A 19764-nucleotide genomic window follows, 5' to 3' on the forward strand; every position below is an offset into this window, starting at 1 on the left:
TTGATTTAATAATTCCTTTGATGTGAAAATGCACATATTCATTCATAATAGTCATTGACACAATATTATTATTCACATACAGAGACAATATTTTTAAAAATTAAATCACATTACTGTGATGGATAAAAAAAATATATATAAAAAAAAAAAAATATATATATATATATATATATATATATATATATATATATATATATATATATATATATATATATATATATATATATATAAGTGCTGTCAAATCGATTAGTCATGGTAAATCAAATCAATTAATTGCACATAAAAGTTTATGTGTTTGTGTGTGTGTGTGTGTGTGTGTGTGTGTGTGTGTGTGTGTGTGTGTGTGTGTGTGTATATATATATATTACAATATTATAAAAACGTCATTTGACATAGAGTGACCTCAATAAGTATATTTGGACACTTATAAGCCACAGTTCAGAATGCTTGAATGTCACATCATACAAAATACTAAACAAAGTGTTATTTATTGTACACACATATTTTATATTTACAAACTTTTATGTTAGATGCAATTAATTGATTTCCCAGCACTATATATATATATATATATATATAGTGCTGTCAAACCAATTAATTGCATCTAACATATATGCATATGCATATATGTGTATATATAAGAAACTAAAATAATGTCAATGTCCAAAAATAACAATAATTCTCTCACAACATATGCACAAAAGGATGTGAAATGTGCCATTACATTCCAGCGATTGTGTTTGTGCGTCTGCTGGTCAGGTTTCAAAGGTTCCTGCCTTCAGGGTTTTTTTTATATTTGGGGCACAACAAATATTGACGAGGCTCAGAGGTCTCCGAGACTGCAGAGGCTGATCATTGAGCCTCAGTCAGTGTGTGTATGTGTGAGGCTTGTGCTGGACATTTTGTTGTGTGTAAAGAGGACTTTTCTCTGGTTCCATGAAGACTCCCGTTCTTCTGTGCGTCCTGCTCTTTTCTCAGAGCTGGGCTTTCGAGTTTATCATCGTTGGGAAGTGGGAAAGTGAAACGGTAAGACGGAGAGAGAAAAGTGTGAGAAAAAGAGGCTAATCAATTTGCATGCGTGTTTATGTCAGAAGATTGAATGTGGATCTAAATTGAAAGCTATACTGTGTGTTGTTTTGTTAGTCAGGTCCTCTGGATGAGTCTGGGAGATACAGGGTAAGTTTTTATATTCAGCTTCAATATGAAATTGAAAATGTTAAAGGAGGATTCTAAACATAAATGCACTCTAATATACTGCAGAATATCTTTATTATAATAATTAATGTACTTGTTTTCAAGATGTTCAAGTAAGTTTTTAGATTAGTTTTTGATGTGATGACAGTGTCATTGAGGCCTTCATTGATTACCATTGATCAAAGAGTCAGGTGTAAGTCCACCAGTCCACGCGCTTGTGTCAGATGTCACGCAACTGTTTTTTGTTTTGTTTTTTATATATATATATATATATATATATATATATATATATATATATAAACAAATTAAGTTTGATTTCATTTGGTAAATGTTCAAAAATCTAATTTAAATGAATTAACTTATATAAATATTTACATTTACACATGCCTCAAATGTCAGCAACACAGTTGCAAAAATGGCAAAAGTTATATAAATGTATATACAATGTTATATAAATAAACCCTTCTCATCATGTATAAATTAACGACCCCCTGAGCTTGACAATTAACATTATTTTTTATTTTATTTTAATATTTTACTTTCATTGGCAATTTGTTGTAAAAAAAAGATCTCAGATCCTATAGTTTATAGTCTATATTGAATTTACGTCTGCCCTATTACACTATTTAACTTTACAGTTTTATCAACGTATCATAATTTGAATACTGTAAATTGTTGTTTTTTTTTTAAACATTTATACAACATGCTCCCATTTTTCTCTTTTTGCGTGTGTGTGTGTGTGTGTGTGTGTGTGTGTGTGTGTGTGTGTGTGTGTGTGTGTGTGTGTGTGTGTGTGTGTGTGTGTGTGTGTGTGTGTAGAGAAACGTTTTGACCAGTGAAGAAGAGGATTTTGAGGTAATCATGCTCTTGTTGTTCCACTTTAATCTTATCTACTAATCGATTTGTTTAAAGACACTACGGTTATTGACTTCCCCTCTGCTGCTGGTCTACCTCTACTAGAAACAGTTTTTCCCCCTCCAAATTAGTATAAGTTTCTAAGCTTCTATATATATTATTTCTTTAGTTTCTATTGGTGTTGGGTCAGGTTACTCTAAACAGTATTTAATAACAACCTTGACCAGTTGAACAATACAACGATAGACATGAAACTGTGCTTTTTCAAAACTGCATTTTTTTTTCAAATAAACAATATAAAATTGCATAAATTATTCTTGAACTGACCGAAGTATTTACATTAAAACATATATTAAAAACATGAAATCTTGATGTTAAATCCACTAATGTTTTATTCAGAATTGTTCTATAGACAGAAGTAACTAATTAAATAACAGAAAAATTAATGAAGAGTAATCCCTTACTTTACTTTTTCAAGGGAAAAGTAATTCAATTACAGTAAATAATTACTTAGTAATGCATTACACCCAACACTGGTTTCTTTCCATCCATCCATCCACCCATCCTTTTCCACCCATCCATCCATCCATCCATCCATCCACCCACCCATCCACCCATCCATCCATCCATCCATCCACCCACCCACCCATCCATCCATCCATCCATCCACCCACCCATCCACCCATCCATCCATCCATCCATCCATCCATCCATCCATCCATCCACCCATCCACCCATCCATCCATCCATCCATCCATCCACCCACCCATCCATCCACCCACCCATCCACCCATCCATCCACCCATCCATCCATCCATCCATCCACCCATCCATCCACCCATCCACCCACCCATCCATCCATCCATCCACCCATCCACCCATCCATCCATCCATCCATCCACCCACCCATCCACCCATCCATCCATCCATCCATCCATCCATCCACCCATCCACCCATCCATCCATCCATCCATCCACCCACCCATCCATCCACCCACCCATCCACCCATCCATCCATCCATCCATCCACCCATCCATCCATCCACCCATCCATCCACCCATCCATCCACCCATCCATCCACCCATCCATCCACCCATCCATCCACCCATCCATCCAGCAATATATGTTTATTGAACTATTATATTTACTACAATTTACTACTTTTACACAAGGCTAATGTCACAAAAATAGCATGTCAAAATAGAAAAGGAAATAACAAACAAAAGATTTTTGTTACAGAACTATGTTGTTGCTACACTGTAAAAACATTATATGATCAACAAGTTATGTGCTTTAACTCATCAAAAGAAGTTAAGCAATTTTAAACTTTTTTTATACAAGTTATACAAGATTCAGCTCATCTTTATAAAAGTCATTTAAATTTAATTTAAGTTGAAATGACTTAAACATCCAAGTTAGTGTGGTTGCTTGACCGTTTTTATTTATTTAATGTTTATAGTTTGATTTATGTTTTGCGTTGTGTTTGTGCTTGTATGCAGGCAATTCAGGGCAATGAAATCACAGTTAAGAGCTATAAGGTGGAGAGCAGAATCACGTCGCGGTTCGCTCACACCACAGTCAAGAGCTCTGTGTTCAACTCAGCCGCCAAAGCCCAGAGCATCGGCTTCAACGTGCAGATTCCCAAACGGGCCTTCATTAACATTTTCACTATGTGAGAGCATTAACACTGACACACATACACATACAAACACATGAAATGCCTGGATGACAGGTGGCTGCTTTTCAGGAATGTCAACGGGATCACATTCGTCGGCTCAGTGAAGGAGAAGACAGTGGCACGAAACCTTTACACTCTAGCAAGAGCTCATGGGAAAGCAGCCGGCATCATCAGGTACGGCTTTTCCATCAGGAAAGTTTTACTGTATTGGCATTTTAGTTATACATTTTTTAGAATTTACAGTTCTATATTTTTATAAATAGTCTATATATATACAATATGTATATAATTGCTTTTATGTATGACATGTCAATGAAAACATGACTTTTTTTTTAATCCACATCAAGATTTTAGAATCAGATTTATATAAATAAATGTCAATTGCCAATTGTACATTTTTCACTATAGCTTGAAAACCTTTATGCCTTTGGCAGTTTATTTCAAATGGTTCTGCAGTGTAACAAAATAATTTTTAAAATGGCAAATTTTCCATTTAATCATAATTAATCACAACTAATTTTCTAATCTATATACACATCCCCTACATCTAACACAGATGGATCTCTACCTGTCGTGATAATGTAAAACTCTCCTGATATTAGAGTAACAATTACAGAAGAATAAAATAAAGCATATTTTGTTACCTTTTTGACCCTCGGAAGGATTTAGTTTGAGCATATGTTTTATACAATCATCACTGTCCGCATCAAAGCTCATTTACATTCAGCATCTGCTCATGTTCGCAATCTCAAACATATTCTCAAAACTAAAACAATATTTCACCAGATCCACCATCAAGTGACACTAATATTTGATTGCGTTCAGTACTTGCTCTGCAGTAAATCGCTGAGCCATTTCAAGTTTTGCTGATGATACTTCCTATTCTTTTGTTTTCTGCCTGCGGTAACTATGAGTGTAACTTCACTTCATCATTGTGTATCAGATATTGGCACCTTATAGAATAAGGGTGAATTTCACTTATTCAGGCATCAAAGATTCAATTATTGCCATGCAGAAAAAATATACACTGTTACACACCTTGGCACGTTAGTGACCCCGAATTTTTTTAAATGCATTATTACGGTATATGTTATATTGTTTATAATGAATTGATTGAGGAATACTAAGAAGGTTGATGTCTAACTTGTGAATGACTACACTAGTGAATGACGTCCCAGGTCACTAATAACCTGAGGTATGCGTTTAAGGTTAATAACGCATTGGTTTTTGGTTATTTGGTTTAACCAAATGTAGTAGCTAATATACAGTGTGTGATTGTGCAGCGATACATTTATATATGTCAATGTATATATATCTTAGACTTTTTGTCTCTCAGGACTAACTCTCAAGCAATGGAGACCTTTAGGACAGAGGTGCATGTTCCTCCAGGCAGCAAAGTGGAGTTTGAGCTACACTATCAGGAAATGATGCAGAGGAAACTGGGCTTCTACCAGCACACCTTACACATTCAACCTGGACGCCTCGTTCCACTGCTGCAGGTCAGTTACACACACACACACACACACGCACGCACGCACGCACGCACGCACACACACACAGATATATTGTGTCATGAACTGACCAGTCTGATGGTGCGTTTTTGCAATTGTTTGTATGTCTTCAGGTTGACGTTTATATATTTGAGCCCAAAGGTATCAAGTTTGTCACGGCCCCTAACACACTGGGAGAGCAATTTTCAGATTTGACTAAAATCACCCACACGAAAGAAAAAGCCCACGTCGTGTTCAAACCGACTCTGCAGCAGCAGCTAAAGTGTGAAAACTGCACGGAGAGCGCGGTGGATGGCGTGTTCACTGTGAAATATGATGTTGAGAGAGAGAGCAATGCTGGAGAACTTCAGGTGTGGATCTACATTCACTTTTACAGATAATATTTGACATACACAAACACAATCAGGTGTCAGTTCACCAGTTGCTTGTCTCAGATATCACTCAAATGTTCTTTTTTTTCAAATTGATATATTTTTAATCAAATGAATTTTATATATTCAGTTAGATTGTATAACATTAGGAAAAGGATTTGGGTTTTTTTTGGAAAAAAAATATTTAAATTAATAAAATTGTATTATATACATCATCCATCAAAAGTAAGAATCAAAAATGCTCATCTAGGCTTCTTTAATTTGATCAAAAAACTGTAAAAACACGAATATTGTGAAATATTATTACAATTCAAAAAGAGTTGTTCTCTATTTTAATATATTTTAAATTGTATTTTATTCCTGTGATAGCAAAGCAGAATTTTAAGCATCATTACTTCTTCGGTGTCACATGATCCTTCATAAATATTCAAATATGCCGAACGAACGAATGAAAAACAGTATGCTTTATTTCATTAAGTGCCATTGTTGATGCACTCTATTTCTATTTCTCAGGTTTCTGACGGTCATTTCATTCAATTCTTTGCTCCGTCTGATCTCTCACCTCTCTCCAAAAACATAGTTTTTGTCATTGATGTGAGTGGAAGCATGTGGGGGCTGAAGATGAAACAGGTATGGATTTGTAGATATCCTGTAGATATCAGGAGACATATAATCTAATCTCTCATCAGCATGTGGTTTTTGTTGAATACAGTATGTGATGAATGAGCCATTACTGAAAAAATCTTGGTATGGATGTGCCTTTTTGTGGAATCAGTGGAGAATTGCATCTTTAATTGCATTGAAACTCCCATGTTGCCACCATGTGGCCATCAAGTAAATTGTAGGGCACTTTTTTAATGGAATAGTTCACCCAAAATTCTGCCAAAATGAAGTTGTTCCAAATCTGTAGGGGTTTCTTTCAACTGCTGAACACATAAGAAGATATTTTAAAGAATGTTGGTAACCAAACAGTTGATGGCCCTCATTGACTTCCATAGTGGAGAGAAAAAAAAACTATTGAATTCAATTAGGGAAACTATTCAACAAAATATCTTCTTATATGTTCAGCAGAAGAAAGAAACTCAAGAAACTCATAGGTTTTGAAGAACTTGTGTGTGAATAAATTATGACAAAATTTTTGGGTGAACTATCCCTTTAAAGTGATCATGATTAGCTATATGAACTAAATTTGCTTTGTGAAAACTAATTTATGTCCGGTATTTCCCCCCAAAAATAGGTACATTTGTATTTAATGGCGACTTTAAATAAACTTTAAAAAAAAACTTTAAATAACATTTCTTTGTGTTTTCAGTTAGCTCTTAGTTAGCAATCTAACAGCTTAGCCTATTAGCTTAGCATAATTCAAAGTGCTTATGAAAAGTTCTTTTGATTATCATGATAACGCACTACGTTTTGAAACAGGAATTTTGCCCAGTTAATGCTGTTTTATGTTACTTTAATCGTTAAAAAAGAGAGAGAGAGTTACTAACAGCCCTTTTTTGTTATGTAGACAGTGGAGGCGATGAAGGCAATTCTGAACGATTTGTCAATGGATGACTACTTCAGCATCATAGATTTCAACCACAATGTCCGTTGCTGGAATGAAGATATGGTCCAAGCTTCCTCCATCCAGGTGGACGAAGCAAAGAAGTACATCCAAAGCATCAAGCCCAGTGGAGGCGAGGGAGACTTTCCAATATAGTTTCTGCTTTGTTTCACTGCTTATAATTGGAAGAACTTTTGTCCCCTATAATATGAGCTAATTTGACTCATTAATTTGAATTTCTTAAACATTAGTGACGGACCCGTGTAACATTTGTCCTCAGGCACCAATATCAATGAAGCTTTACTGAGAGCAGTGCAGATGCTGGTGAGAGCGTCCAATCAGGGACTGATCGACTCTCGTTCTGTGTCAATGATAATCCTGGTATCAGATGGAGACCCAACAGTAGGTAAGACCAAATAACATTTACGTTTGTCCACCTTTATTAATAACTGGAGTTTCCTGTAGTCCTTTATTGATGTACTGTTTCTCTCTTCATGTCTTGTTTAGGAGAAATAAAGCTGAGCACTATTCAGAAAAACGTAAAACGCGTGATGAGGGGGGATTTTTCTCTGTTCTCTCTTGGTATTGGCTTTGATGTTGACTTCGACTTCCTAGAGCGAATTGCATTGGAAAACAGGGGTGTCGCCCAGAGGATTTTTGCCAATCATGATGCTGCGGAGCAGTTAAAGGTTCAGTTTGACATAGTGTTATGATAAATTCCATGGCCCTGTCCCAAATGGTACCCTAAGCCCTCGCTATCTTCCTCTGAATCCACACTTTTGTGACGTAAAGCTGCTATGAATGTCGGGTAGAAAAAAAATGGCGAACTATCTGCAAAAATGTGCATCGAGGGCGCATATCGGCTGCGAAGGGGGTGATATGCACCCTTCTGAAACCTTAAAAGACAAATGGAACACACATTGTAAGTCCACTAGACCGCAAGTGCATATGAAAAGTGCCATTTGGGACGGAGCCCATCTCATCCATTTTAATGCTTTTTTCAAACAGCGAAGACATTTTAATTGATCGCTTGGTTTCTAAATCTAACGTTTTGCACTTGCTTTCCAGAGCGAAATCTCATTGGTTTAAAATGACGTAACTATACGTTAAACATCAAATTCATCAAAGTTGTGCCACTTTCTACAACATTTTCACTTATATTATTTATATTTATTTATATTTCATTTATTAAGACACATTTATATTGTTAGAAAAAAAACATTATATTATAACGACATTATATATCGTCTTTATATATTATGTGATATTACAATACAAAAATATATGCATTTTGTTTTTTTCTTACAATTACAAACTAGGTCAGTCAATAATGAAATAATTATATTGATTGAAAATGATTAATCACCTGAATTTCAAGGCAGAATGAGACATTGATAATATTAAATGAATTAAATGTGTCAAAATATATTGCAAAATATATAACATATTTAATTAACATTTTATTTTGTAAAATCCACTCCAATTTTCCATAAACCCCAGTTTAAAAACCCTAATAAATAAAATTTCTCCAATAAAAATGGCTTTTTGAATAAGAACTAATCAAATTCTTCCAAGTCAAAATTTTCTGACATCTCTCATTTTGTAGCTCTATATTCTCACAATATGTTAACAGTTTGTAACGTTTTCCCATAGTCTTAGTTTGGTTTTTTATATGCTGGGGTTTTTATATGCTCTCATTTGAGTCTATTGTTATTTCTCTAAAATCTTATAAGAAGCATCTAAGTTGAAGCTGATGTGAAGACCTTTGAGCTTTGAAAAATTATTTTTTGTTCACTCATTTTTTCCTTCCAGACGTTCTACAGTCAGGTCTCCTCTCCTCTCCTGAGGACCATCACCATTCATTTCCCTGAGAACACTGTGAATAACGTCACTCAGAATCGTTTCGACAAGTTCTTCAGTGGTTCTGAGCTGATAGTGGCTGGAAAACTCCTACCGACGGACCTCACCACGCTGCAAAGCTTCACCACTGCCTCTGCTGTGAGCCCCACGTCACATTTGTCTCAGTTCAGATTTTAAAAGTCGGTTTTCATGCCATCTTTAGCAATGATGTTATTCTTCTCTAGGCCAACATGGACCTGAACATTCAAACAGATGCGGATATTCTACAGTTGGACTCAGAGCTCAGCACACATCAACATTCCTTCCCCGGCTTTGCACGGCAAATGTGGGCCTACATTACTGTCAATCAGCTATTGGCCGAACGGTGAGAGAAACAGCTTTGTTAGATTTGAGGCCATCTATATGTATATATATGCATTTAATGTGTTTCTCATGGATCAAAACAGGAATTTGAAACAGACCAACTGATAAGTATATATGATTTTCATTTATTATACATATATGAGTACTAGTAACTTACTTTTCACTGCATCATTCACACACATGCTCAATTTTGGAGGGTCTCCCAATTCTTGGCTCATTTTGAGTCAATTGAAGACAATTGAATCATTGAGTTGTTGAATTTAGAACAGCTGCAATTGGATCGCTCTAAATCGCAAATGAAACCTTCAGTGTGACATACAAAAAATTTCAACATGTTCATCGAAAAGAACCAGCTCATTCATATTTCATGAAATTATTTCCCAAAAAACGAATGAAGTTCAAAATTCAAGAAGGCGGGACATGTTTTGCCAGGCTGTGATGTAAAATAAAGGCGAATGGCTTTTTTAATTAAAGTCCCCCTGTAGTCAATCACTTGATCCCTTAAAACTCACATGTGATCCCCAAAATAACATATTTAAAAGTTTTTCCCTTATTTATTTTTTTCATGCCTTAAAATAGCTTGAATGTAATTCTAAACCCTTGCCTCATTTAGTATATGCGGTTCTATGAATATACAAATTAGCCCCGCCTCCACTCACTCACACCAGCTCAGAGATCCACTCGTTGACGATCACACGTGGACCCGATTGGTTACAAGGTAGTTTGTGATGTCAGAAACACCAGCAATTTCAAACCGCAATGGTGTTGACTTGTGAATTTGCACATGGTTTGTCTTAAAGCATATTAAAAACACCACATATATGTATAAACAACATTAAAAGTTTGATTTTCACCACAGGGGGACTTAATACCAAGGCAAGAAAACACCAAGTATAGTGTTATAAATGTACATTCATTTTTTCGGTTTATTAACGATGTGTATAACATCCCATACAGCAATATCGTGTCGGCCCAGATCCCGCCCACATGTATGGAATCCATGTGTACCAGATGTGGGCCGGATCTGGGCCGACACTATCTTGCTGTCTGGGACCAGTCTTTGAAAAGAGTCCAACGTACTCATCGTTGCCTCTGTGGAATTGCTTTCATTTAGCTCTCTAGCTACTACTGCGAGTAGGAAGCGTAAGATCACTCAGCGGATCGTGGCCCTGGCTTTGGAGCATCAGTTTGTGACCCCTTTCACTGCCATGCTGGTGGAGGGTGAAGACGAGGGGAGGACAGAACGGCTGATCGCAGACTCGCCCAGAGACTCCAAACACGGCTGCTGCTCAGGTACCAAATCCAAACGGTTTGTCTTGAAATATATCCATATTGCAAAAGACATTATTAAATAGAGTATGGAAAAAAAATGTTGTTCTATTTATTATTGTAAGGGTTATTTCTCTCTTTTTTCCCCCCTTTTCTCAGCCACTGCTCCTTTATCAGGATCAATTCCAGTGCAACGGTTAGTCTATCAGACTCCTCCGTGGGCTCCGCCTACTAATGCTCCGTTATCTGAAGCAACCGGAACAAGAGAAAGTATACTTCCTGGGCACATCACTGTTGGTAATGCAACACAGTCAAATGATATTTAGGGTGTTTTCACACTTGGGGCGATCCCAAGTGCAGTTGGGACTGGAAAGTTCTGCGGGTGGTCTACTGACAATGCGCACATTAAAGAACACAGACGCAGCCAGATCATTTCCATTATGACCAACGCAATCTAGAGAATAGAAGCACAACCATCGCAGCCCTGTTGAAGAGCAAGATGGGTTAAGGCATTCTTGTTTCAGCGTTAAAAAATGCCGCACATAATTGCACGTTATGTCGTACACATAAAGATGCATTATGGTCAGCCGCAAAAAATTAAATTCAATTGGAATGCTTAAAAAAAGTCAGCTGTAAAAAATGATATGATCAATAAGTTATTACAATATATGTTTTTACATTGCTTTAACTCATCAAAATAAGTTAAGCAATTTTCAACTTTTTAAGATATACAAGATTCAACTCATTTTTTTAAGTCAGTTTAATGCAATAGAAGTTATAAATGACTTTTCAGTGTAGGGATTTTTCAAAAATTGATCAGTGCAGGGTTTCACAAAACAGTTTCAGAACTGAAGCGAAGCCCAAAGAGATTCCAGAATCAGCGTGAACGCAATGAGAATTGGTTTCTTGTTTATTGCAGAGCCAGAAATCTCCACTTCAGTTAGCTCTTACATACACTAAAAGTGTATTTTTTATTACTAAGCTCGTTTTATTACTATCTGTAAGCTCGTTTTATTACTATCTATATTCTGAAGATTTTTTTTTTACAGAGATTTGTTCATATATCACATGCCTGATTTTATACAACACTTTGTTCCTAAAAACATGGAGAAAATGATCTGTTGACATCATATTTTCAGATTTTTGGAGTGATAAAAAGAGATATTCATAACCCCCTCTGTAAAAACCTTTATGTCGACAAAATAAAACACAAATTATAAATCTGGTTTTATCCAGTGTTCAGATTTCTGTCCTGGAAATGTATGCACATAAGTGCATATTTAATTAGATAATACCACATTTGCATGTTGAAACAACATTTCAGAAAACTTGTTAGACATGTCATTTTTTTTGTGTGCAATTTTGAATGTAATGAATCAACTGGGGAAGTATGGTGATATCTATCAGTCTACATTTTCACCCCATTCACCTAGGGTGTCTTGCTTTAAGTTTTTGCTGTGGTCTCTCTCATACTTTTGATTTTACTGCAGTGGAAGGTGATCCACACTTCATCATTAACTTACCTAGAAGCAACATGGACATCTGCTTCAACATTGACTCCAAACCTGGACACATCCTTAACCTGGTTTCAGATCCTGGGACAGGTAACATCTACAGGCTTGAAAAAAACACATGAAAAAAAAAAATGAGGCCTTTTATTTGTTTCACATTCCATATGTGTTTTTTTCTTTTTCTTTCCAGGAGTAACAATCAATGGTCAGTTGGTTGGGTCTAAGAAGTTGAAAAACAACAAAATGAACACATATTTCGGCACAATCTCCATATACTCTAAAACAGACGGTGTGCAGGTTATAGTAGGAACCAACAGAATCGACCTTATGGAAGACAGGAACAATCACTCCTTCTCTTGGGGAGTCACAGCTGAACTGATACTTAACAGGTATAACAATACAAACCTTCAATGAATCACTTAAATCAGTGACTGTAACAATGAATCACTTGAATCAGTGACTGTAACAATGAATCACTTGAATCAGTGACTGTAACAATGAATCACTTGAATCAGTGACTGTAACAATGAATCACTTGAATCAGTGACTGTAACAATGAATCACTTGAATCAGTGACTGTAACAATGAATCACTTGAATCAGTGACTGTAACAATGAATCACTTGAATCAGTGACTGTAAGCTACTGAATTTTACTGCTGTGAAATAGTCTTTTTTTTTAAACCTTGAATGCAAAGTAAATTGATTTAGATAACCGCATGTATATATATATATATATATATATACACTTTTTAAGACGACAAGATACATTGATTTGGATAAAAGCATTTGGCAAATGAATAAATAAAAATATACATATATACTTCACCAATAAATATATAGGAACAAAATTCTGGTTTTGTCAAATGATGGTTCTGTCCACATATCATCTGTCTAGACTTTTTAAAAAGAAGACAAGAACATTCATAACGCATTTACTTTTAATAATCTGAAATATTTGAAAACGAAATTGCATTGCAGGGCGGGACTTGATTGTATCCATTTACCTGGATTATGTGATATGATTGGCTGATATTGTTCTTGCCTATGCAGTCTTGGTTATGTCAGCAGGAAATGTTTTATTTTTTTTAATTAAAAATTATAACAAGTTTTTGTTCTTGTTTATTGTAACATGGGACCAGATACATTTGTTAAGGAAGCTATTCATGTTTTATTTAATACAGATCTCTTTAAATTTGGTTATATATGCCTTCTCTTGCTCATCAGGATGAAGGTCACCATAGTAAAGGAGCAACATGTTACTGTGATGATTGATGGGAGGATTTCAGTGATGGTGCTTTTGCATCGGGTGTGGAAGAAGCATCCTGTCCAGGTCGACTTCCTGGGCATTTACATGTCCAGCGACAACAAATACTCTGCAAAGGTTCATGGTCTCATTGGTGAGTCACTCAATGTTTAAATGCACACAACTACTAAAACACACCAACATGTGTGTGGGGCTTTTTCTCACAAATGTTTCTTTCGTCTTGGAACAGGCCAGTTTGCACAGGAACCAGAGGTGAAAGTGTACGGTGTGCATGAAGGAGCAGACCCGAAGAAGAAAGAAGCCATAATGGAAGTGAAAGGCAACAAACTAGCTGTTACCAGGTAGTTTCACACACCATCACAAACTAATATCGGTAACGCTTCATTTTACAGTCCTGTTTCCAATGTACATACTATGTACCTATTATAGTAATTATAATAACTGTGTAATAACTAGGTACTAACCCTGAACCTACCCCTAAACCTAACCTTAACCCATGTAATTACCTTATATTACCCAGTACTTTCTAGGTAAGTACACTGTAAGTACTGTAAAATGAAGCGTTTCCCTAATATCTTTCCAAAACATGACCACAGGAAGACATTTCACAGACAGCTCACCAATACCAATCTGAGTTCTCTTTTGCATTTGAACAGACAAAAACACAAAATTATGTCAAAATGTCTGTTGTTGCCATGTATCTTCATAAGCACAGTCTTAAATGAGTTAAATTAAGTCTTAAATGAATGTAAATAGTTGAGAAAATAGAATATGCGTCAGCTCTTAAAGCCACAGCAACCTAATAAACCTGCTGCTGTCTGTCATTAATGTTAATCAAAGAACAAAAGACAAAGAGAAAATCACCCACTACTCTTGACTGAATAACTTTTGTATCTTTAATAAGGATTCATCTATATACAGTATAATGTATACAGTGAAGACTGTGAAGTGTTATTTTACATTTGATTATTCAATTTCTGTATATTTCCTACTGTTAGACTTACCTGAAAATCAAGGTCACAAAGGTCAAAAAAAAAAAAAAAAAAAAAACGTTTAACAAATATTGAAAATATACGGTCTTTATGTTGTTTCTACATTAATTTGGGGTTTTCAATATAAAATTAAAAATCATTTAAATTGCGATTAATTGTGATTGATTACAGAAAAATGTGCGGCTCATTATTTGAGCGATTAACAGCACTTCATATTCCAATTTCATCGCACAGCATCTCAAATGTTGTTTTAGTTATTCTCGAATGCCTGAGCCAAAGTCTGTCATCAAAACGATTTGGTTCAATTCCCTCAGAAGCATCCAGTCTTCCGAACGCAAGATAGATAACATGACAGTGTTTATTGCTCTTCGTCTTTGACAGAGGGGGAAAAAAGATAGTTTCTTCCCCGATTGCAGCAACTTCCAATTTTATTACAGATATTTTGCGCTGGTTTCACAGGAAGTGACGATTTTGTTCTCTTGAACACATGGGATGGAAACGCTGCTTAATTCACAAATGGTTTATGCGATATTCCAATTTAGCGCATAAATTAAATTTGCAACTTTGGATGGGAACATAGCTAATTTCATTGAAAAAACCCTACAAGAGAATCTTTATACAAAATAATTTATTCTTGAGAGCCACCCTATCCAACTTATGTATCATTGAAATAAGGCAACTATCTAGAACATTATCATATTTTAAAGTTCTGTAATATGTGTTTATCAATCAGGGGCTGGCAGAAGGACTACAGACGTGACAAGAAACGAGGTTCAGATGTCTACTGCTGGTTTGTCCATAACAATGGGAAAGGCTTCGTTGATGGGATTTACACCAGCTATATCCTACCTCGGCTGGACAGCTTCCTGAACGCTCTCTGAGAGCACGAGTGTGCCTTACGCTAGTTGCTAAGAGAGGCTGATGGGTAGAAATCTATTATTTTATATAAGCCATAAGAACCACCAAAAAAACCAACTAAAAGTTGCAATTTAGAAAAAAATGTTTTTAATACTACAAGAAAATATATACAAAACATTGGGAAATAGTGCTGTACATCAACCAATTAAACTGTACTTAATTATAAATTAAGCCAATTAAACGCAATTTTAATGTATTACACAACTTCTGACTTGACTGTTTGCAGTGAAAGATTTAATTGAATCACTTGAATTGAATCGTATGCAACCATTTCCATTGACAACAAAGGAAAAAAAAAAAAGCAAGCAATAAAAACCATTGGTCGATTTGTTTCAGTATGTGAACGAGGTAATTTAAGAGTCTTTATTATGCACTCTGACACAGTAGAGTCGCCCTGGAGAGAAGATGAACATCAGGCCAGTTTGGAGAAGTCCTCGTATGCAATTCCCTCCACTGTCTTTCCTTTCATCCGACCCTAAAGACAAACAACATGCTTTAGATGAGCCTTATAAATGCTTATAAACTGTCACTTTTGATCAATTTAATGCATCATCGCTGAATAAAATCCCTAAAATCTAACACTGATTTCTTGAGCTGAGTCTCAATGATTTAAAGCCATCATCTTTATAGTGTTTTGGAACACTATAAAAACATTTGGACAGTTTTCTGAGCGAACTTACCGAGTCTAACATGAGTGTGGCAGAGAATTTGTGCTCATCTATGCTTTCCAGGATGGCCTCCGTGTCTTTATATTGACCATTCAGGATCAAAACTCGCTTACCTGAGACAGAAAGAGAGATTAGATAGAGAACAGGTTTGGAAAACATGAAGGGTAAGTAATTATTGTGGGCAAATATATCTTTAAGCGAAAAAATTAGCATATTTAACAACAGTAATGCAGTACCAGGAGCTGGAATGACTGTCTCCATATGACTCTGGTCCAGTTTGAGTTTGTCTCCAGAGTCGATCATCCTCACCATAGCTGTGTATTTATTCTGCACCTCCTATGAAATCACACACATACACACAGTATTACTGTAGGAAACATAATTCACTCTGTGTGGATCACAACAGTCCAGTAATGAGCGCTTCAGTTACCCGAATGACTGCTTTCTTCTTGTAATACTTCTCTCCTAGTCTCTTAGTTATGACTTTCACTACAATGTTTGCTTGAATCCAGTGATCGGATCTTACAGATTTCTTCTTCTGTTCCTCCATCTGGAAGACACACAAGCGAAATGCAACAAAATTACATGTATTCAATCAAAATGGTTTCATGAATGAAATTTTGATCTGGTTGTTTCCTGCATGGAGTTTCGACTAGGAGTGCCATTGACAATAACCGCAATTATTTAAAGAATAAAATATTGATATTGTGTTAATACTACACATATGATTATATTGTAAATAATCCAGCACCAGTAATCGTCTAGTTAACACTCCAACATAGTGGGTTGCTGTATCGCGCTATTTTTTTAAACATTTATTTAAAAAATCTCTATAGAGATCAGAATAATATTGTTATGAATTATTTCAGGCCACAATGATTGTAGTGAAAATCTGATATTGTGTTTTTTTCAGCCATTGTTCTGACACTATTCAAATGCAGAATTTTCTGATCTTATCTTAGCTTTGGTGAAAGGCGGCTTAATTAAGCGTGATAAAAGCAGCTAAAAAGAAAAACATTAAAGAAAACGTGCCTCTATTATCTCATCCAGAGCAGATTTCTTTTTCTTGTCCTTGGAGTCTCCGCCGTGGGCAGACTCTTTCCTTTTCGCGGAGGCTGCAGCTTTGAGGGCACTAGGACCCAAAGTGTTGCTATAGAAGTAAAAAACCTGGTTATTATCGCATCCTATTAGATTACTTCACCCAAACTACAGCTAAAATGCTTCACAACACTTGTTACCTTGTTTTCGAGGGTCCCGCTAAAGCCACGTCCATGTTAAAAGCTATTTTCTCATCTTCATTCTTCCGCTTCAGTTCGGTGAACACTGGTTCCTCCTGTAGATGCATGGACATTGAAAATCTGAGCAAGAAAACACTCTGAAAACGCTTTTTTCAGCGCACAAACACACCTCCGGTTCTTTGCCCTCGCGACCACGGCGAACTTGGTCTTCGATGAACTTGGCGCTGCGTTCTTCGTCGTCCAAATCCTGTTTCTTCTTCCTCTCCAGCTCCTCCTGTCTGCGGATCGTCTCCGGATCACGATCGATCCACTGGATGTACCAGCCTTTGGGGGTCTCATCCACTTTGCAAAAACCTGAACACAGAATCTGAATGAGACATCTAACACTGCCGTTCAAGTTTGGGGTCATAAGAGTGTAAACTGTATATATACTGTATATATATAGTTCCTAGAACTACCCGGTGCGAAAGCGCCTAATAATGTTACGTGCGATTAATCATAAAAATATGCAATTAATTCTGTAATTTTTTAATCATTTGACAGCACTAGAAATAATATTAAAACAAAAAATAAGTGCTTTCTATTTGAATACATTTTAAAATGTAATGCTACGCTTAATTTTCAGCGTCATCACTCTAGTCACATGATTCTTCAGAAATTAATCTAATATGCTGATTTGCTTATAATTATGATCAATGTGCAGCGTAATATTTTTGTGTGGAAACCATGATCTTTTTTTTCCAGGATTCTTTGATAATTAGAAAGTTTAAAACAGTATAGATTTTTTTTTTCTTTACTGTCACTTTTGATCAATTTAATGTGACATTGCTGAATAAAATAACTAATTTCTTAAGTAAATCTTAAAAATTAAAAAGAAATCGCATTGACCCAACACTCTGCACAGTAATGTATATAATGCATATATGAGGAAGCTAATTCTGTCCGATGAATAGAACGCTTGCCTTCTCTCCCGAGCCATTTGGTAAAGTCGGTGAGAGTCTCCCACTGTGTAGAGTTCATGTGAATGTGTTCCCGATGACTGATGTACTCATTATACACAATGTTATTGTGAACTCGCTTGGTCCCTGCAAAAACCAACACAGACCATCTCAGCGTTCAATAATAAAACAAGCTCAAAATAAACAGATTTACAGGATTTGCAATAAACTAATAAATCAAAACAACAATGACTTACCAAAACGTCTTCGGAGCAGCTCTAAGAATTCACTTTTGAACTCCCTATAAATTAGATTTTCAAATACATTGATCTCAGTGATGGATGGATGGATGGATGGATGGATGTGGACAAAATAGCGTGTGTTGACTTACTCTGAGAAGTAGTTCATGAACTGGTTCGGGTTCTCTGAAGCCAACAGCAGCTGTCTCTGATGAGACTCAGACATGCAGTGACATTTAAACCCGTTCTGCAGTCAAGAGAGATCATGTTAGCGTAGCTGCCAACTGAACCTTTGAACATGGCTGAAATCCTGCCCAGGTAGATAGTACACTAGGTTTTGAAACACAACCTATAATGCTTAAAATCATGTCTAGTGTCCATTTGAAGCCCCAAAATACTGCCTGACGAAGACCTAATGATAGAAACGTTGCAATAAATACTTTTCTGGAGCAGTCATATCAGTGTGCGGACATTACGTTTGTTATTTGCTTTAGTTTGTCTAAATAGATAGCTCATTAGGTTGAGACACAGCAAATGATGCCCAACACAGGCATAGCATATAATGCTCAAACATGATGTCTAGGCAGCTCACTTGGTTTTAAGACAGCTTATGATGTCCACAAAAAAAAGATGTTTAGTCGGTAGCTTACTAGGTTTAACATTTACATATATTTATATATTTAGCAGGTTAGACACAACCTATGGCAATCAAACAAGCTAGAATTTCTAGAAAGTTTGTGACAGCCTATATATCCAATAATGCTGTTTTGGTAGGTAGCTCACTAGGTTGTGAGACATATCTAATGCTACCAACAATTCTGTCTAGGTAGGGAGCTCACTAGGCTGAGACAGCCAGTGATGCCCAAAAGTGCTGTCTGTCTAGGTAACGTTAGGGAGTTTACAGTTTTTCCAGACACAACCTCTATGCTGCAAGCCAACAGGACACTAAACAAAATATGGTAAAATCAATACAGACTAATCAGCACTTTATTCATAGCTAACATTTAAATTATAATAATAAATACACACCAATTGAGTGATAACGTTACTAAAGAATGAAAAACACGTTCACGTAAACTTACTTCATCTCGACACTGTTTCTGGCACATCTGACAATACCAGCGCAGTTTCTGAAGGCCTTTGGCTTTGATTCTGTTCCCAATCGCTTTAGGACTCAGAAAATCTGCTTTCCCCATTTTAAACACAAAATAACCACGGGAATTATTGAGAAAATACCACTTTCCAGTGCATCAACGCTTCTCGCGCTTCCTGGCGTCGTGACGCGTATCCCTCGCCTAGACAACATGCGTGTTTCGTCACTGATCCGTGTGTACGTGTAATATCGCG

The 19764-nt window shown here is 36.1% G+C and overlaps 2 protein-coding genes across 2 annotated transcripts; one reads left to right on the forward strand and one right to left on the reverse strand.

Moving 5' to 3' along the window:
• Positions 1 to 719: 719 nt before the first annotated feature.
• itih2 (inter-alpha-trypsin inhibitor heavy chain 2) lies at positions 720 to 15919 on the forward strand. Its single transcript, XM_077233988.1, has 20 exons — positions 720 to 1026; positions 1144 to 1176; positions 2014 to 2049; positions 3550 to 3722; positions 3798 to 3902; positions 5065 to 5227; positions 5353 to 5589; positions 6124 to 6240; positions 7121 to 7289; positions 7437 to 7562; positions 7664 to 7845; positions 8969 to 9154; positions 9241 to 9380; positions 10494 to 10672; positions 10808 to 10945; positions 12139 to 12252; positions 12350 to 12548; positions 13385 to 13557; positions 13654 to 13765; positions 15150 to 15919. The coding sequence occupies exons 1-20, from the start codon at positions 937 to 939 to the stop codon at positions 15295 to 15297; spliced, it is 2820 nt and encodes a 939-aa protein (XP_077090103.1). The 5' UTR covers positions 720 to 936; the 3' UTR covers positions 15298 to 15919.
• On the reverse strand, positions 15399 to 19749 carry kin (Kin17 DNA and RNA binding protein). The gene is made up of 11 exons (XM_077233989.1): positions 19500 to 19749; positions 18570 to 18664; positions 18436 to 18479; positions 18203 to 18325; positions 17410 to 17594; positions 17241 to 17335; positions 17035 to 17152; positions 16433 to 16552; positions 16239 to 16338; positions 16015 to 16115; positions 15399 to 15809 (listed from the first exon to the last, which is right to left on the reverse strand). The coding sequence occupies exons 1-11, from the start codon at positions 19611 to 19613 to the stop codon at positions 15747 to 15749; spliced, it is 1158 nt and encodes a 385-aa protein (XP_077090104.1). The 5' UTR covers positions 19614 to 19749; the 3' UTR covers positions 15399 to 15746.
• Between the last annotated feature and the right edge of the window lie 15 nt (positions 19750 to 19764).

Source organism: Siphateles boraxobius, unplaced genomic scaffold, assembly GCF_051911475.1.
Source record: "Siphateles boraxobius isolate OS27281-9 unplaced genomic scaffold, OSU_SipBor_1 19, whole genome shotgun sequence".
Classification (NCBI taxonomy): domain Eukaryota; kingdom Metazoa; phylum Chordata; class Actinopteri; order Cypriniformes; family Leuciscidae; genus Siphateles; species Siphateles boraxobius.